At 41.3% G+C, this 20,625-nt stretch overlaps 1 protein-coding gene across 3 annotated transcripts in view; it reads right to left on the bottom strand.

Moving 5' to 3' along the window:
• The window catches only part of LOC141765072 (voltage-dependent T-type calcium channel subunit alpha-1I-like), a 169,172-nt gene that overhangs the window by 43,422 nt on the left and 105,125 nt on the right, over nt 1-20,625 (bottom strand). For all 3 annotated transcript variants that reach the window (XM_074630923.1, XM_074630924.1, XM_074630926.1), the window contains 6 exons: nt 18,162-18,287; nt 16,929-17,018; nt 10,185-10,377; nt 8,398-8,549; nt 6,060-6,169; nt 3,318-3,451 (listed from right to left, as the gene is read on the bottom strand). In XM_074630923.1, the coding sequence (XP_074487024.1) occupies nt 3,318-3,451; nt 6,060-6,169; nt 8,398-8,549; nt 10,185-10,377; nt 16,929-17,018; nt 18,162-18,287 (805 nt within the window). The remainder of the gene's footprint in view (nt 1-3,317; nt 3,452-6,059; nt 6,170-8,397; nt 8,550-10,184; nt 10,378-16,928; nt 17,019-18,161; nt 18,288-20,625) is intronic.

Here is a 20,625-nt window from a genome sequence, read left to right as displayed (position 1 = left end):
AACAAACAATCAGTTCACGAGGCTCCATTATGGACCCTATACGATTCCCAGCGGTCCAATTTCTGGAGGAACATGGCTGAGGACGCGGCCAGCAGCAAAGAGAGAAAAAAGACCACGGCCGTATTGTGATGGGGAACGGCCTGCAGACAATAAAACCTCCTGGGAGATGGACTTTTGGCAGGGTGGTTGGTGGTGTGTGTGAGAGAGAAGGTGGATGTAGTGGTGGTAATGCATCATGGTTAGAGCAACTCTAAAACATCACTTATGTGACTCTCGTCTCTTTGTTCAATCAATAGCTTCTTATGCTAACTACCAGGTTGTTGGAAACTTCTGATGCAGATTACAATGATAACAGTGACAGATTTATTATTTGTAATTTGCAGTAATTTTTTTAAAGGTACTATATGTAACAATTTACGTGTTTTAATCGCTTGATATTGCCGATGTGTGTACGGATTGTAACGTAACTTTAATACTGAGACCCTCCCCTACTTTCTCGGTTGCCTATAACAGCCTGTGGACTGATTTCTATGTGAAGGACTCGGGGACTGTTTTGCCGGGAAAATCCAAAGAATATGAAGTTTATGTGCGCTCCCGAGTGCCTACCCTCTCTTCAGCTCCCCTAAAGCGCCAACAGTGTTCAGATAAAATACAGTTACATTACAGAACATTATGTAAGGGATAATGCCCAACGAAGTGTCCATTATCAGGAATTAATGGACGACGTGGAGAGACGTCAGGACGCTGACTGCAGTTCACTTAACGGCCACAGGTATCATTAATAACAAGGATCTTCTGAAAGTTACACATAGTACCTTTAATCTATGGCTCTCTAATGACGGCCGTCGCTAGCAGTAGCGAGCATAAGCTTATATTAAAATGCTCATGCTAAAAGACTGAGGCTAAAGCCAGAGGTGCCAGTCAGCATCATCACCAGCCGACGATACGTTTAGAAGACGTGGGAGTAAAGGAGCAGCATTAAAGATGTGATAGGGTAGCATGTCCCACATTTCAATCAATCAAGGAGGACAAAATACATTTCACTTGTTTGATTGGCTCACATCACAATAGACACACGCTTACATGTTTCGGCAGGGAGCCTTTTACAGATCCTGAGAAGTATACCGATTCAGTTCAGTAATATACACAAGGGCAGAGTTAACACACAGCTGGGAGTTGAATCCAGTTATTTGGGAACCAATCACTTTTCTTTTCACATGGCTCTAGATACAGGGACCAATCACAGGCTGGGATGTGATTGTGAGTCCCAGTATCTAGAGACATGTGAAAAGAAAAGTGATTGGTTCCCAAATAATTCCCATAAATCCCATAAAACCTGGGATGTGCTACCCTATCACATGTTTATGCTTATTGGACTTTGGATCTAGCACTCCACCGTGAGTCCCATCGTTGAAGAGGCCATTGATGTGTGAAGTGATTGTGGTGGTACTTCACTGCATAATACTGAAGTTATTGAATATTTTTCCCATTAAAAATTCACCAAAATTATGCGAAATCATATTTTTTTCCAAACTAAATGTTGTAGTACAACCATGAGATCATTGATGTGTGAAGTCATTTTGATGCTACTACACTGTATAATGTTGAAGTTATTGTTACTGTAAAGCCACATTATAATACAGTGAGCTAATGACATGCCCCGTGTCTTTGGAAATAACACTATAGTACCATGGATGTATTCAATATAATACACATTCATTCTAAGACACTGCAGGTGAAATCAGCATTGTGTCGTTTATGTAAAACACATAGTGAGATGAGTACAAATCAAACAGTTGCAGCTTATTACTTTAAAAAATATTCAAAAAAGTGAAGCTAAATCTCTCCTTTTGTTTGTTGTATTTTTTTAATTTCTGCTTTGTGAAAGAAGCAGATGATGATGAAACATCTTAATATTCGTATATTAATATTCTTAGTAAGTAAGTTAACATTCAGGCAGAGTGGTGAAACTGTTATGAGAGGAGAGGGAGAGACTAAAAGTCACCGGTAGCCATCACGCTCTTCATCAAATACCCCTCTTGCTTGTTAATCATCACTGTTTGATTAGCATATTACCCACGGGTCCACTCAGCGGTCCCTGGGCAGTATTACGGAGGGCAGAGGGCGACGGTAAGAGGGCGAAGGATTAAGTGAGGAGTGATGTAATTAGCCGCTATCCTCCTCAGTGAAAAGTTAAGAGGAGTTGGTGCCGCCCAGAGAGCTAGTCCTGTATTCCCTCTGAATAATAAGAACAGAGGGGCTGAACGAGAGTCATATTCAAAAAGTGTAGGAATATCAGCTTTACCTTTATTCAGGGAGAACGATAGGGCGGTAAATGACACATGAGGTATGAGATGAACAGTGTTTCATTGAGCTTTGTCTACATCCTAAAATCAGTTTAAATAAGCTCAGGATGGCATACCCCTGCTCATCTCACCTCAAATCTCCTACTGCTCTTTACGAAGCTTTAACGTGAATTATTTGTGCAGGAAGTGTTGAGTTTCGGTAGAAATCATCAATCGAAACAAGAAATAAAGTCGAAGACTGGAATTAACAGCATTTTTTATATAAAATATAAATAAATAACTCTTAAACTCAGACCTCTATGTCTGTTGAACATCTCAGTTACAGTTTGGTTTAATTTACCGAGGCTCAGTGTTATGGAACGCTCTGCCATCTCATATTTTTAAAGTTGTCACCAGAACAATTTAAGAACGCCGTTAATTTTTGTTTTTATCTCCCCAATGTTTTTTTTCTTATGGATTATCTCTGTAAATTGCTTTCTGATAATGAGTTTTTACTGATGATATTATAATGTGAATCTTAACTCCATTTGACTTTGTCTTTGGAATGCATGTGATGCCAATATCTTTTTCTTTTTTCTCTTCTTCAGTATCTCTTTACCATCCTTTTTAATAATTTATTAACTTTTTAAAATTGATTAAGGTATGCACTGGAGAGTGCCCTGATCGAGCTCCACTGAGGTTTTTTTTGCACCCCTCCATCATATTTACTTGTACCTTTTTTTATATGTGTAAACAAATAAAATCTAAAAAATAAAATCTGAAATCTATAACATGTTGGAAATCAGTGAAATTAGTGCTGGGAGACGTCCATTATTTCTAATTCATCACGACAACTAGTAAACATAAAAGAAGTGTTGAGCTTCAGCAGATAATTAAAACAAGAGCAGAACAGAGAACACATCAGAAGATATGAAAAATAAACCTTTTAAACAGTTTCAAATGCAGTTCTGGGAGAACATGTGTGTGCAGACACCATGTTCGTGTTTGAAATGTGTCTTTGTGTGTGTATACCTCGTGCTATCCTGAGTACCCTCATGATCCTGATGATGGTGGGGTTGATGGGGAGGGAGGCGTTGATCTCAATCTCCTCCAGGGTGATGCCCATCACTGACAGCAGCACAATGGCCAGGTCCAACTGGTTCCACCTACACACACAAAGTCCAAAGTGAAGGTGAGCCATGAACAGGAGTCTTAGCTCTACATGTGGCTACACACATGCAGAATCTGTGTTATGGTAATATCCTAATGAACATTAATGTTCTACATCAACTTCATGCGTACTTTGCATGATTCTATTCAACACTATCCCCACCTTGTAGCCTCACAATCATCACTTCCTGTTTCTGTTTGTTATCTTGTCTCTCGTCATTTCAGGGCTGAACAACAAGCTGGATGTCGGATTGTTTGAATGTGATCACCATGTTTCTACGGTAGTCCAGAACGGACAAAACACTGGCTCTATATCCTCTTCCTGTTTTGGTCACGCAACGGTTGAAGCACTTCCTTTGTGCCGTAAATGGAGACTTTGTTTTTCCAGGAGATCGTACCCGGTGGCAGACAGGATTGCAGAGTGAAAGCGAGGGAACCAATCTAAATGCAGATGGTGTCATTATTCCATAGCCATTACAATGTGCGATCAACATTTACTTCATAATGATGAGTTAAAGCAAAAGAATTTGTCCATTGCCGCTTTAATAAAGTGAACAGGTCCTGTCTTGTGCTTTGAGTCACTGTTGACTTGTTCTGTTCTGAGTGGATAATGTGAGAACACAAATTAAATACGTTGCCGGTGAACGTTTTGAAGATCTTCCTGTGTTTTTTGACTTGCCAGACATTTCCTCATTATGATGATTGAAAACGTAATCCTTGCAGCATTTACATTTTGCAGTTTCAAATTAGTAGTATAAGCACAGTTATTAGGAGACAGGGTTGGATTGGATTTGGATCTCTGATAACACCAAACGACAAATAAAGGAAAATGATTAAACCAAGATTTTGACACACAGTTGACGTCTTAAACAAAGTGGTGATGGTGTTGCTCACTGAATTAAATGTTGGACTGTTAGTTTTAAAAATAACTCATATACACACAGTGTTTTAGACTAAGGAATGATTCACACTGAGGCTGTGCAGGTGCAGAAACTCTTTTGAATATGAATTGATTTCAATATCTCCACCCAACACCTGAACAGTCCAGTGAGGGGTCCTTCTCTCTGCACAGGCTGGTGGAGCAGCTGTGATGGTGTTGGTGAATATTATCTGAGATACCCTACTATGCAGATTTTATTATTGCAGCTTCCGATCCATGTTTAGTATTGTGGGTGTGCTGGAGGAAATTGCTTTTGTTGGTTCTTTTTCTGACCTCCCTTCTTTGCAAAATTGTTTCTTCCGAGCTATTTCGATGCTCTTTGCCTGTCTCACTGTCTCTTTGTCTTCATGTAAACAGAAACATTTTTAGTCATATTATCCATCTGTCGTTCATATTAATTGCCGTCTCTCTCTATCCTGTTGTCTTTTCGTGCTATCACAACCATGGCGTTATTATAAAGCGACCCCATTTTGTTTGGGCCAGCTCTGCTGCTCTACAACTCAGATATTATCTAGAACAAGACACCTTAACTGTGGAGAATCAAACACCAGGCAGCAATTTAGCAGTAAATTGAATTAAAAAGAAAAAAGAAAACTCCCCTAGATCTGGCAAATGTGTATTTAAGTGTTAAGAGTAACGGATTTTTAGACTACTGTCCTATAGTGCTTTTATTTTCCCCGGTAGCTATCCCCACTTACTAAAGATTATCAGTGAGAGTTTTTTGCAGTTCTACTCTACAGTAACTGGCTGGATATTCATATTCATAAGAGATCTTGTTTTTTTCTGTCAAATCGCTCAGCTCATGACCAAATAATAGGTAAGAGGTGTAACATACACTCACCGGCCACTTTATTCGGCACACCTGTTCAATTGCTTGTTAACACAAATAGCTAATCAGCCAATCACATGGCAGCAACTCAATGCATTTAGGCATCTAGACGTGGTGAAGACGACTTGCTGAAGTTCAAAACGAGCATCAGAATGGGGAAGAAAGGGGATTTAAGTGACTTTGAACGTGGTGTGGTTGTTGGTGCCAGACGGGCTGGTCTGAGTATTTCAAAAACTGCTGATCTACTGGGATTTTCACGCACAACCATCTCTAGGGTTTACAGAGAATGGTCTGAACAAGAGAACATATCCAGTGATGTTGTGTGGACGGAAATGCCTTGTTGATGTCAGAGGTCAGAGGAGAATGGGCAGAGTGGTTGGAGATGATAGAAAGGCAACAGTAACTCAAATAACCACTCGTTACAACCAAGGTATGCAGAATACCATCTCTGAACGCACAACACGTCCAACCTTGAAGCAGATGGGCTACAGCAGCAGAAGACCACCCGGTACTAGCAAGGTGTACCTAATAAAGTGGCCGGTGAGTGTATAAAGCAAGAGTTTTGTCTTCAGTATAATCTTTCAGCACCAAACCAATCCTAAAGATTACTCATGTCACATGACAGGACGTTTAAGGCTACCGCTCGCAGCTATTTGTGAAGTAGCCTCATGGAGAGACAATGAGTCACATTTTGTTCATTAAATTCCAGCAGTGTTAGTAAAATGATGTACATTTAAGAATGTGGTATCATATCAAATGTGCAGGGAGTGTCCTGGCATAGCTTCATAAACCTCACCAACACAACTCTATACAGTTGGGAGTGTCCCCTTTGTACCTGTCCTTGAAGAAGCGCCGAAAGCCAAAGGCCACCAGCTTCAGAGTGGCCTCGATCACAAACGTGGAGGTGAAGAAGTAGTTGCAGTACTTCAGTGCAGTCTCCAGAGACTGAGAGAGAGAGATAAGAGTTGAAGAGGCACAGATGTTAGGAAAAAAGAGAAACAGACAGGAAGAGGAATAGACAGCTAATTTCCTCTGTCTCCATCTCTGAATTCACTAATGAATTATCCTTTGTTCTACCACAGTTCATAGCATAACTACTTCTTTGTCCACAGTAAGATACTGTAAAGCGATTAACTTCTGTCACGTCAATAAAAGAACCTTTTGTACGAGATGAGAGAGGAAGAGAGAAACTAACGTAACGAGGAAGGATGAGAGTTGTTGTTCAGAGAATCTGCTCCGTCATCCTGCCAATGGATCTCTTTTAATAGACGAGAGCTTAATCGAGACCGACAACTAAATGATGTCAGACTCTTGGGAGGAACAGATTTTTTTATCTGGCACACTGGTATTAATGAGTCAAACAGAAAATCACTCTTGTAATGTTCAATGCACATAATTAAACCTTATTATCACAACCGCTGCAGCCAAATGAAGGAAGAACAAAACATATATGCTAAGCTATATGTTTATGCTAACAGTATACAGACAATTCAGTTTAGTAAGTTTATTTACTGTGTACATTAAATACTAATATGTATACATCATACATCATCACTACAAAATATAAGATTCAGATCCTTTACTTAAGTAATAGTACTAATACCACACTGTCAAAACGTGGTACCTGCAGTATTAAAACACATTTGCTGTTACCACCAGTAAATCGGGTGTCACCTCTGAAATCTTTGCCACTTTAAGTGAAAGCATGTAAATATAATCAGTAAAATATACTTAAAGTAGTAAAAGTATATATATATATATATAGTGTTCTGCGGTCTGTAATTTCTGTAAAACAGACCGTTGCTATGTATAACAGACCGTTGCTATGTATAACAGACCGTTGCTATGGGCGCAGCTCTGATGTCGGACTCTGGCGGTCCGTTTTCGTGTCAAAATATTGATTTCTTCAGTAAGTAGCCGTGTAATAAGCAGGAAAATGTACAGCTAGCGGGTCATTGTTGTGAAAGAATCCCCTTCAGGGCAATGCTGCATCCCGATGCGGTGTACATTACCCATTACTTAATCATCATGTGTTTCCATCTGAAGAGTTTCCACACAGCCCGCTGATGTTCTGATGTTGTACTGTCTCAGTCAAGCTACGGTGTGTCAAGCTAGTTTGACATTTTAGGAAAAAGGCTTATTCACTTTCTTGCCGAGAGTAAGACGAGGAGACTATGGAAGAGTATCAGGGCAACAGGCGTGAGGGGAAACAAATGAGGAGGAAGATTTTTTCTTTTATTTTGCATTTTAAGAATAAAGTCAAAATGAGTTATGACCAAAAAAAGTTCTAATAAAAATTCTAATCAGTTCATCATCATTGAGTCCTTGTGGATGTTTATGCCTAAATTTAAGAAATTCTCTCCAGGCGCTCCTGAGATATCGCATTCACGAGAATGAGTTGGTCGGTCGGTCGGAGGGACGTACAGACTGACAGACAGATGGACAACCCCAATCACATGATGCCTCTGCTTCACAGCTGTCGCCGGCATGGAGGCAGAATAAGTATGTAACGTGAGTTAACTTACTTTTAGTGTCACATGGGACACGATCAGCGGCCTCCTGAGTGAAAGTCCTGTGTTTGACACATCCATCTGTCCCCGACCTCCTCCCAACACGGACGGAGTGAATAGACGGACGGAACAGTTGCTCTGAGCGTCTAATATCGCTGCAGATGGGTTTACATTGGAGTTAGCTGGAAGTCTGCGTCAGATGCCGAGGGGCATTACAAAGCATCGACCGGGCTGCATATCTGGTGGTACAGCTCTGCTAAGACGTGGACTCTTAGACCCTTTTTCCCCCTGAGAGGATAATATGGTGGTTCGGTTTACCGCCGTCACGCTACAGGCCTGGTTTTTAAGTTTAACTCAAACTGAATCCATGCTCCAGAGCATCTCTGCCTCTGAGAAACATTTTACGTAACCAATACCCCAATCTGCCAGATTGTTGTGTATTCCAGCACGTGGATAAATGTTTTGCTTGTTGGCAGTTTTTGCTGCTGATTCAGAGCAGCAGGTTGGCAGCCTGTCTCTGGGAGTGCCCACTTTTAAAAAAAAAAAAAACCCTGCCCAGATGGTGCACCACCACCACCACCCACTCAGGTCTGCCATGTCTGTCTCACTCAACCACCCACACCCGGACCATCCCTCAATCCCCATCGGGACGCGTGTGGTCACCTGTGGCTGGCTGTAGTGCTCCAGAGACATGGTGATGACGTTGATGCAGATGATGAAGGTGATGACCAGGTCCAGGTAGTGGCTGGTACACAGAGTGTGGATAGCCAGCCGCGCTTTGCCGTATGACGCATAGTAGGGAAGCTTCTGGGCCTCTGGAGAGAGAAAAGGTAAAGGAGAAAGAGGTAGAGAAAGAGGAAAACAAAAGAGACGGATGGAAAAAAGTTTAGATATGGAGGAGAAGGGAGTAGGAGGAGACGACGAAAAATTAACCCAGGAGTGAGGAAACGAAAAACAAGAAGTGAAATAAGATATGGAAAAGAGAGAAAAATAGATATTTGGTTTAAGAGTGTGGAGAGAGCAATGCAGGGTGTGATTTATTTAATGATGTATTTATGCCAAAGGGGTGAAAAAACGAGGGGCAGAGCAAATGAAGGAAAGACGGAGAGGGAGATAAAACTGTGAGATAATATGAAGAGAAAAGTTTGATAAATGTGAGCTGGAGGTTAAGGAGTTTTAAATGAGTTGAAATAATGACTTATATAATTGCGAATTTGTAATATGAAATATCAAATTAGACGTCTTGGACACATGCCATTTGGATTACACCCAGGAAAGAGTCCAAAGCTTCAAGTCAACTTTTACTTCTTCTTATTATGTTGCATATTAATTAATTAGCTGGATTACATCTTGTCAGACATTTATGAGAGAAGACATTAGAACTTTATATTAATATATTTGTGTACTGCATACTAAATCTATTCCTGCTAGGGCTGCCAAAGTTAACGCAATAATAACCCGTTAATGCAAATTCATTTTAATGCCATTCATTTCTTTAATGCATTAATGCAACTTTTAGGTTGTAGCGGTCTCAGTTTTAAAGCTAGAGTGAAGATACTGACATCATGTGAAACTACAAAACCTAAGAAATCCATTGGTACCAACCATTGAAGTGAAGGAGGTTAAATAACGCTCCAAAAATATGCTAAATTGTGGCGAGAAAAAACTGGCATGGTCATTTTCAAAGGGGTCCCTTGACCTCTGAACTCCAGATGACCTCCAGATGTGAATGAAAATGAGTTCGATGGGTACCCACGAGTCTGCCCTTTACAGACATGCCCACTTTATGATAATCATTATTTTCTATGCTAAATGCAGTACCTGTGAGGGTTTCTGGACAATATCTGTCACTGTTTTGTGTTGTTAATTGATTTCAAGTAATAAATATATACACACATTTGCATAAATTAGCATATTTGTCCACTCCCATGTTGATAAGAGTATTAAATACTTGATGAATCTCCCTTTAAAGTACATTTTGAACAGATAAAAAATGTGTGATTAATCGCAATTAACTATTTTAATCCATTGACAACCCTCCACTTTTCTTCTATTTGTTTATTGATCCCCTATACTCCTCTTTTCCTAAGGGACTCCCATCACTCCATCATCCAGTCCTCCCTCCGCTCCTCTTCCTATCCCAGGAGGTGTATGTGTCCATCTGTCTTCCTCGCTCCCATCTATCCATATTCCCCTTGACTCTTTCCATCCATCCTCCTTTTCACAGCCTCTTCCTTTCCTGCTCTCCCAACGCTACATTCATTTTTTTTCATTTCACCCCGATTTCTATTCCAAATCCTTCTCTTCCTCTTCATGTATTTTTCATCTCTCCTTCCTGAACTTCAAAGCCTCTACTCCTCCCTGCCATGTTCCCACCTCATTTTTTCTCCAAACATCATTCTCATTCTCCCTCTCCCTCCCCTCTGCTTCCCCCCGCCCCCAGGCCTTACTTCTCCTCTTCTTCTCCATGCGACGCTGGCGTTTCTCCTCCCGCCGCTTGGCCTCCTCCACCTCCTGGTGCTGGCGACACTTGTGGAAGTTCTCCACCACTACGCCTACGAACATGTTGAGGACGAAGAAGCTGACGATCAAGAGGAAGGAGATGAAGTAGAGCAGCATCCATGGGCTGTTGTTGATCGACGGCTGGAGGGAACAAGAGAGAGTGGGGAGAGTGGGGAAAAAAGAGATGAGACAAGGAACTATACAAGAAAAGAGAGAGGACTGGAAGAAGACTACCAGGAGAGTCGATAAGACTGTTGTCAGGCTATTAAATAGGCGTTATCAGTTACCATAAGCACCATAGATGTGGGCCAGTAGGGGCCTACAACCACTAGTAGGTTTTGTCATCTATTCATATGGTAGATCACCAAAAGAAGATATACAAGAACACAACAGCAACCTCTATAGACCGTAGTAATTATGACAGAAGTCAGGTGCTGTGGTATAGACCTGGTGTGAAACTCCATAAGTGATGGAGGTCGGGGACAATAGATGGGACACAAAACATTGATTTTCACCCAGGAGATCAGAGTTTGCATCCCGTGTGAAACCAACAATGTGTAGTTGTCTTTGTGTTAGTAGTTATTTTAACCTGAAACACAATGTTTTTCCTGAAACTTGTGTACAGTGTTTTGTTGCCAAACCCCAAAGAAGTTGTAGTTTTACTGCCTAAACCTAAAGAAGTTGTAGTTTTGTTGCCTAAACCTAAAGAAGCCTTTTTGTTTGTGTTCAAAATGTGACGTTTCATTCAGTTTTACATGTTAGAACGTGTTGCTTTTAAGTTTCACTTTCACTTTTACAACATAGTAGGCGTAGTAGGCCCCTTAATGACCCACATCTATGGTGATAATGCCTATTTAATGGCCTGATAACAGTCAAATTGGGTGCTCGGGAAAGAAAATGAAAATAGAGTGATGAGGCAGAGAGGAGAAAGGGACATTATCAGGGGGAAATATCACCAAGAAAAGAGAAAAAAAAATGAAGAATGGATAGAGGAAACCAAAGTAGAGAGAAAAAATGTAAGTGATTGGAAAGAGGAAGAGCGGACAGAAAAAAGTTGAAAAAACAAACCTGGAAGTAAAGTGAAAAATGGAGAATGGATGTACAAGCTGCAGAAGGCAGAGTGGGATAGAAACACTGAAGGAGCCTGGAGGAAGCTCAAGGTAACAACAGCCACCACTGGAGCCCTCCAAGCCCACAACAGCATGTCAATGGCACTCAGTGGAGGCTATTTGAGTTAGTCACTTATGTGTTTGTGTGCACAGGCGACATGTTCTCACTCCTAACTCGTCTCATACAGTATGGACCCCCTTGGTGTCACTTCTGAGCACACTGGGTACCCCTTTAGTGTCATTTTTCAACATGCAGAGTAGTTCGATAGACTTACGTAACCCTTCAGGGCGGGCGGGAGGGCGTGGTGGTGGATGGGTCAAACAAACACAAGACTTTCAACCAGTAGTCCGTTGTTTGTGTCCCGTGTGAAACTAAAAGTAATGTTGACTTATTATGTCATGTCAGTCTTTAGTCACGTGACTCGTCAGTATCTTCAGTCCTGTGAGTCACATGAGTCAATAGACAGTGAAGTTAACGTCAACCGTGACTGTTTCCTAACCGTAACTAAGTGGTTGTGTTGCGTAAACCTAACTTCCTGTGAAAACGGAAGTTTATTTTGAAAGGGCACTATGCATGTAACGAGCGTATGCAGATGACATGGCGATGGTGGGTTTAGTGTTTAAAGGTAACGATGTATTACAGAGTTCCTATATTAATGATATCAACAATCCACTAACATGGTGTCAAGAGCTTTGCTCATAAACGCTAACAAGACTAAGGAGCTTACTGCCAACGATAGGGGGCGGGCAACCAATGTGTCAGCCAATTACAACTGATAGCTGTAGAGAGAGTAGGTATTATAAATATTTAGGAATGATTTTAAACAATAAACTAAATTTTAATCAACTCTCAGACTACATTTTTAAGAAGACAATGTGAAGTTGTTTCTTTTAAGGAAATTAAATAGCTTTGATGTGAGCAAAGAAGTCCTGAGGATGGTTTACATCAGCCTGGTGGAAAGTATTATTTCCTACAACATCACATGCTGGTATGGAAATGTGGGGGCTAGGAGCGAAAGCAAGCTCACAAAAAATAGTTAACACTGCCAGGAAGATTATAAGGAACCCAGAGATATAGCTGGTGGAGCTGTACAATACACAAACCAGGAGGAAAACAACATTAATAGTTCAAGACCCCTTTACATCCTCTGTTTAATGAATTTGATACAGGGTACCCACAGCAACGAGAAACATCTTTAAGGGATCTTTTATTCATCTGATTTTATTAGATATGAGTGACTGCTGCTGTTTCTTTTACGAGGTCTATTTAAGATACTCTATGTATTAAGGAGTAAGGAACCTGGGAGTTGTCTTCGACCAGGATATGTCCTTTAACTCTCACATAAAACAAACCTCACGGACTGCCTTCTTTCATCTACGTAACATTGCGAAGATCAGGCACATCCTGTGTCAAAATGATGCAGAAAAATTAGTCCATGCATTTGTTACCTCTAGACTCGATTACTGCAATTCCTTATTATCAGGCTGCTCCAATAAGTCTCTAAAGACTCTCCAGTTGATCCAGAATGCTGCAGCACGTGTACTGACTAGAACTAGAAAAAGAGATCATATTACGCCTGTATTAGCTTCTCTGCACTGGCTGCCTGTAAAATCCAGAATAGATTTTAAAGTCGTCCTCCTCACCTACAAAGCGCTAAACGGTCAGGCCCCATCATATCTTAAAGAGCTCATAGTACCCTACTACCCCACTAAAGCACTGCGCTCACAGAATGCAGGGTTACTTGAGGTTCCTAGAGTCTCCAAAAGTAGAATGGGAGCAAGAGCCTTCAGCTATCAAGCTCCTCTTCTCTGGAACCAGCTCCCAGTTTCAGTCCGGGAGGCAGACACCGTCTCTACATTTAAGAGTAGGCTAAAGACTTTCCTCTTTGATAACGCTTATACTTAAGCTGCTATAGGCATAGACTGCCGGGGGACTTCCTATGACACACTGTCATAAGGAACTTCCTATGACACACTGAGCTCCCCTCTCCTTCTGTATATACTCATGTCCCATGTCCATGTTGTTACTAACTTCATTCCTTCCCGGGAGTCCTTGTGCCTCCTTGTCTCGCAGCTAACCGTGGAGCGGGATCACACCGGGAGCGAGGTTATACCTGGAGCATGGGTACACTTGGAGCAGGGTCTCACCTGGATCTTGGTGGTCTCCGGTATTGTGGCTGCATCTGCTGCCGCGTCGGTGCCTGCTTGACACCAACTGCTACCATCCCTAATTAACTACGTCTGTACGAGGGACTACCAATGCTAACGAGGGATTTCCAACACCTAGTGACAATGTGGCAGCCTGGAGAATAACACTTCTCAGTCACTGCCAAAGACATCAAGAGCTCCCAGCAAGCATGCTGATGCTGCAGGAACCAACGCACGGGCATCGATCGCAGGGACGTCCCACACCAACACACATGGACGTACTGAGGAGAGATGCTGGACAGTGCTGGCTTTCCGATAGTTGTATTATCACTCTTTCCATCCACCACTATTGGTTTTGTGTTATCAGTCCTACTTGTATTAGCTATTACAGCTGCTAGACTGCTATTGTGGCTGCTTCTCTATCTCTCTATCTATCTCTCTCTCTCTCTCTCTCTCTCTCACTCTCTCTCTATCTATCTATCCCCCCAGCCGGTCTCGGCAGATGGCCGCCCGCCCTGCGCCCGGTTCTGCTCCAGGTTTCTTCCCAGTAATCGGGGAGTTTTTCCTGGCCACAGTGCGCTTGGTGGATCCTGTTGGGTCTCTAAACTATGGTGTACGGTCATAGACCTGCTCTATATATAAAGCGTCTTGAGATAACTTCTGTTGTGATTTGACGCTATACAAAAATAAATTGATTTGATGATTTGATTTGATTAACTGTTAATATTTTAGCTCTTTCATCTCAACCATTTGGCCCACTTAGGCTACTACTTACTTATTTGTTTGTCTTTCTTTATCTCATGTAATTTAACCCATGGCAGAGGAAGCTTTTAAAGGTCCCATATTGTAAAAAGTGAGATTTTCATGTCTTTTATATTATAAAGCAGGTTTAAGTGCTCTATAAATACTGTTAAACTATCAAAATGCTCAATATACGGAGAAATACACACAGTCCGTATTCAGAAATTGTGCATTTGAAACAAGCCGTTTAGATTTTTGTCCATTTGTGATGTCACAAATATACAATAGACCATTACACGGTTTTAAACAGGAACATTTTAAATGGGTCCCAGTTTATTTCCTATTACAGTGTATGTGAATAACATCAGCTGACAGGACGTAAACATGGACCCAAACTGTTGCCTAGAAACACAATTCCATTGCAATTCCATTGCAATTCCATTGCAATTCCGCTAGAACGGAGCGTTTCAGACAGAGGTATATTCAGGCAGACAGTATGAGGAAAATAAAGTTTTTTTTGAACATTACAGCATGTAAACATGTTCTAGCAGAAACACAAAATACAAGTATGAACCTGACAATTGGCACGATATGGGACCTTTAAAGCATATGTATGTCTGTGAAGCTTTTTAAGTGTGTGTGTCTGTGAAGTCAAAGACAAATTTCCAAACAATAAAGATGTCTATTCTATCCTAAAATACAGTGATATGTGAGAGGTGCTTTTTAAATATCAGTTTTATTTTCTCCTGAAAAATTCTATATTAGTTTCTCATTGCTAAAGAAGCAGTGAATGAGTGGAACTCATCTATTTTGTCCAGTTTGGAAGAACATCTGAAATACTACTATAAGCCTCTTACGGTCTTCCAATTAACCAAGCCACTCCACAGCCAGTACTGTCCAAAAGTCCTGGAGCTGCTATACTGGTAAAAAAAAGGATGACAGGGTAAGAGAAGAAAAGGCAGGAAATGGGAGACAATGTGAAGAACAGATCGGGATGATTGGGTGTGGAGGTAGTCATCGCAGGAAAGTCATTACAAAACAAAAAATCAACTTCAGGTGCAATAAAACCGGAGATGAGAGTCAGATTTTCAATTTGGAGGAGCGTTGAGTGTTGAAAGCGCAGGGTGGAGTGCAAATAGGATTAGTCATTCAGAGCCATGTTGGACTGCGGTGAGGTTCCACCCTGAGGCGGGGAAACTGAATCATCCAGAATAATGCCCTCTCTTTAATAGATTCCCTAATAGATTTTCAAATAAAACCAATTCCAAAGGGAACCGTTCACTTTGAAGCCACTTCAGAAGACTGATTTGCATCGTGTCGTCGGACTTTGACGTCATGTGTGTGAGAGTGTACATGATTTGTGCTTTTAAAGGGAAGTTTGCTGAAATTCTGAGCTTCTCTGAACCAGTGCATTACGCATTAGAGTGGCACGACTGTATTTTGCATCCTAACTATCTCTGAAGAGATCGTGATTTGGGTTAAATAAGTCCTATGTTTGTTACGTTACGAACGTTAAGTCCCGTTATGTATGTAAATTAATAATGTAACTTAATAATGTAACTTAACGGTGGTCTCCTGGGTGAAAGTCTTGTATGTTGGACCCATCCAACCCCGACCTCCTCCCTATAAGGACATTGTTGCCCTGCGTCACCTGATTTCCTCCTTTGCTCCTGTCATAATTACTACAGCCACTAGAGGTCGCCGCTTAACTTTGTCTTCTTGTATTCGTATCATATCAACCATGTGAATACATGATAATGGCCTTCTGAACCTACTAGTAGGTGTAGCAGGCCCCATGTAAAGCCTCGGCCACACTGGGAACGTCAGGAACGCCTGGCGGCTGCGTTACCTGTAGTTTTCTATTTCGGCGTCCGTGTTAACAGGTTAGAGCAGCCACACTGCCCGCGTGAGACGCGTGTCTCATATTAACATCATATCAGCAACATTACTACATTTTTTATGTCTGTATCTGTAGAATATGTTACAGAGATGAAAAAAAATGAAGCGTGGACAGAATTCCTTCATTTATTAACACAAGGCTTTTTTCTGAAATATTTGCAGGACAGTGTTCTAGAACATGCAGTGACTTGGATTACGTTTCTCAACCTTTCTCTGTCTAAAATAAATATAAATGATATTTATAATGAAATGAAATGGCCATTAAAAGGCAAACTCTATGTAGAAAGAAAGGGCTGGCAGTAGCAGCAGAAACGCAGCTGGTGTGAACACCCGACGCGTTCTCAGTGTGGATACAGCATAACCTATATCTAACGGGCTGATAACCACTGATAACGCCCTTTAAATCGGCTGATAACATTTGAAGCAGGGTCTTGAAGGGGACCATCCTGTTTTAGTTCATCTATAAGGTGGAGACTGGATATTTTTCTATTGGAGCTAGCTGGCGATCTGATCAGGAAGCCTCCTTGTGGAGGAGTTGTGGGCACATCCAACTGGGTGGAGATCCCGGGGTGACCAGAAAGATGGATTTCATCAGAACGCGTGGGATTCCCTAGAAAGACCTGGAGGATGTTGTTGGACATCTAAGCATGTGGGCTACTTTGCTTAGTTTTTGTAACGGCAAACTGGATCCAAATATGTGTTGGAAAATGGAAGAATGAAGAAATGTCTGCGTCAGTATAATGACACACGTTTGTACCAGTGTTGTATATGTCTGCAGTATGCGTCTGTTATCACCTGCTGGTCTATCCCCACTGCGTCCAGTCCATGGTACATGATGTTGACCCAGCCGTCTTTTGAGGCCAACACAAACAGGGACATTAGAGCCTGGAGGAGACACACACACACACACACACACACACACACACACACACACACACACAACACAAACACATACAACTTGACTTAGTTCTAAACTACTGCTGCTGATTATTGATTAATATCAAGATATGTGAATGTAAATGGGTTCTATGGGTACCCACGAGTCTCCCCTTTACAGACATGCCCACTTTATGATAATCACATGCAGTTTGGGGCAAGTCATAGTCAAGTCAGCACACTGACACACTGACAGCTGTTGTTGCCTGTTGGGCTGCAGTTTGCCATGTTATGATTCAAGCATATTGTTTTATGCTAAATGCAGTACCTGTGAGGGTTTCTGGACAATATCTGTTATTGTTTTGTGTTGCTGATTGATTTCCAATAATAAAAATATACATACATTCTCATAAAGCAGCATATTTGCCCACTCCCATGTTGATAAGAGTATTAAATATTTGACAAATCTCCCTTTAAGGTACATTTCGGGCAGATATAAATTGTGCAATTAATCGTGATTAACTATGGAGAATCATGTGATTAACTGCGATTAAATATTTTAATCTGAACATTGTGTAGCTGAGCATTAATCTACAGTATCACTCTCTTACTTAGTCTGCTTGCTTGTTAATTCATTATTATTATATTCGTTATTTTAGCAATGAACTTCTTTGTTTATTTCTTCCAAACAAGCTGCTGAATTTCAAACCCTCCCTTGTGTGCCGGAGGACTTTTACCACCCACTGTTTAGAGCAGAAAACATGTTTAATTGATTGTATTATGATATTCAGTAATATAATAGAGATAATTATGTCAGCTGTGACGACGTTGTTTGTTAGTGTGCTATAATAGGGCTTAATTCAACACTACCTTTCCCAATGTATCAAAATATCATGTTCAATATCTTTTTACATTCATATTTGAAGTTATACCTGGATTTTTAAAATCGTTTTTAGAAGCATTCCTTTTGTAATTGTCTATGTGCAGTTTACTATCATAGTTATATCATTTGAGTTATTCTTCTTGGCTAGTATAGTAGAAATGTGTTAATTACTATTACCACTTTTATGTGCACCATTGTTTGTGTTGACGTGAATGTGTTCAAAACAATTCAGACGGGGAGTCAGGGATGTCTTTTCTTCTCTCTTGTACCTGTCCAAGGTTGTCAAAGTTGTATTTGTGGTGAACCCATCGATAGTTGGCAGCCAGACAGTCGGACTTGTTAGTGATGTTCTTCACATCGAAACCCACACAGTAGTAGAACTTCCCTTTGAAGAGCTGAGAAGGAAAAGACACACACACACACACACACACACACACAGAGAGAAGGAAAAGTGAGAGACAGCAGCGGTGCACAAAGATGCATTTTGATGAAGTCATGACAACACTGGTGTGTACCCGCTTCCTGCCATGCAGCTTTTGAAGTACTTTTCATAATTAGTGCTCGGATGAAGCCTAAGTGAAGCACTTGATATGAACAGTGCGGTTTCCCTCTCGAGAGAAAATGTTTTTAATTCTCAATCATATTGAACACATCAAAGAGGGGAGTGAGTAAAATAATGCATAACGGCAGATGCAGGAATAATAATAATGTGAGATTATGTGGGGAAGAGCAGCGTGGGATTGACAACTAGAAGCAAAAGGGAATGCGGGACTGCACTGATGAAATGAAAAAAACAAGGAAAGCCAAGTCAGCTGTACGTTTGCAAGACTTATGAACTCGCCTGTAAATAGGATAAAAAAAAATATAGAATACTAATGACATAGCCTGTTGTGCATCAGCCATTTCTGACGGGACAGTGAAGGAAAGGAAATTAATTGTTTTCCTTTGTTTTTGTGTAGAAATAATATGTTCTGTTCATGGAGAGAGTATAGAGCTTGTTTGAATGTTAATACAAACTTTTGGGACTAACTCTGTCTGTGCTCTTGAGTCCCAAAGTCTCACTACTTAATCCCAAAAGGTACAACACTCATTAAATACCTCCGCTGGGTCAGTGGCCCTACGCTTCAAACTCTGACGCTCTAGGTACCCCTCTAATATCAGTTTTGGACGTGTCAGGGACGGCATATACGTTTCCACTTGTAACATGCATACAGTCTCTTTTCAAAATAAACTTCCAACGTAGGTTTACTTAGTTTTTGGTTTACTTCCGTAACAATCTTGGAACCCAATGGCCAGCGGTCTGGTGACGGATACGCCACTGGGGGCAAGATTTCTGGGGTTCCGGTGTAGCCAGCGGATATCCGGGCCAAGACTTCCTTCTCCGTGTGCTGCTCATGTTTACTCTGTTTACAGTCTGATTAGCAACTTAAGATGCGAGACTGGAGTTTGAGTTGAGAGTCGGCGTGTACAAAAGGATTGTTGCACAAGTAGCCAGTTTACAAACTAATTTCAAACCAGTAAAAAGTTAAATCATCGGCAGATGATAGCCAACGGGTTCCAAGATTGCATTTCGGCCGATGCGTTCTGCCTGTTTTCTCTTCCATTCTCCAGGAAACTTGCGGCGGTGACGCGCTTTGAGTTCAGGCTGGTGCACGCCAAGGGTAGAGTACGAGCAGGGAGGCAGGGAGGCATCTGATTGGTTCTTTCCAAGCGGACCTCGAGGCAGTGATTGGTAGACGTTTTTACAGGATTACAGCAGCTACAGATGACGGCTCTTTTCCGGTCCTTTTTCAGAGCTCATCAGTAATGGATCGCTGTCGGGGTGTAAAGACCATTTCAACCAATAGAACAAATAGTGTTTACTGGAGAACATCGTCAACCCTGCCTCTAATGTATTAATGCAAAATCTGTTTATAGAGATTACCTACGCAAAAAAACCCTACTTGGTTAGGCTTAAAAAAAGATCATAGTTTGGGTTGAAATAAGTACGTTTGTTACGTAACTGGCGTATGTTGGCGTATGTGTGGAAGTTACGTACCAAAAGTAAGGTAAAATAAGTCAACATCGTTTCACACGAGAGATGGACAGACGGGTGAAAGTCCTGTGTTTGTTTGTTTGTTTGTTTTCTCTTCAGTTGCTCTGACTGTCTAATAGTGACGTGGATGGGTTTACATTGGAGTTAGCTGAAAGCCTGGTGCGTCTCATACAAACGTTAAAGGGCGCCTCGGTGTGTCAGTATCAGACGCCGAGGGGCACTGACCAAGCGGCGGTAATTAATGAGTTGGGAGAAGAACGAGTTAAAATGTATGATGCCTTTTTTGCTTGTAGATAGATAGATAGATGTACGTTATTGATCCCAAATCCCAAAAGGATGTAAATGATAGATGAGGTTGTGGATCATTATGTGACTCATGTGCAGGGATAGGTGCAGAGCAAAACTTGGTCTTTTAAACTATGTTAGCGTTACACCTCTTCCTGTTGGATGCTGCTCTAATTAGCCTCCTCAGCCATGCTGTAAGAACGTGCTCTCATTGTGGGTGCAAACAGGGCCACACAGTTCCATCTCATGTCCTCCACAGTCCACATGTTTAATGATTCATCTCTCGGTTTTACTTTTTGCTCTGGACTGAAGTTAAGAGCACAATTGTGAGCTCTACCATGACCTACTTAAATTCCCGTGAATAAAATCTTAATAGGGCCGTGGTGAGCAGAGGGGTCGCTATGTTAGGTCGT

The sequence above is a fragment of the Sebastes fasciatus genome, chromosome 3 (assembly GCF_043250625.1).
Source record: "Sebastes fasciatus isolate fSebFas1 chromosome 3, fSebFas1.pri, whole genome shotgun sequence".
NCBI lineage: Eukaryota > Metazoa > Chordata > Actinopteri > Perciformes > Sebastidae > Sebastes > Sebastes fasciatus.
Note: the sequence above shows the minus strand (reverse complement) of the source record. Positions and strands in the feature narration are given on the sequence as shown.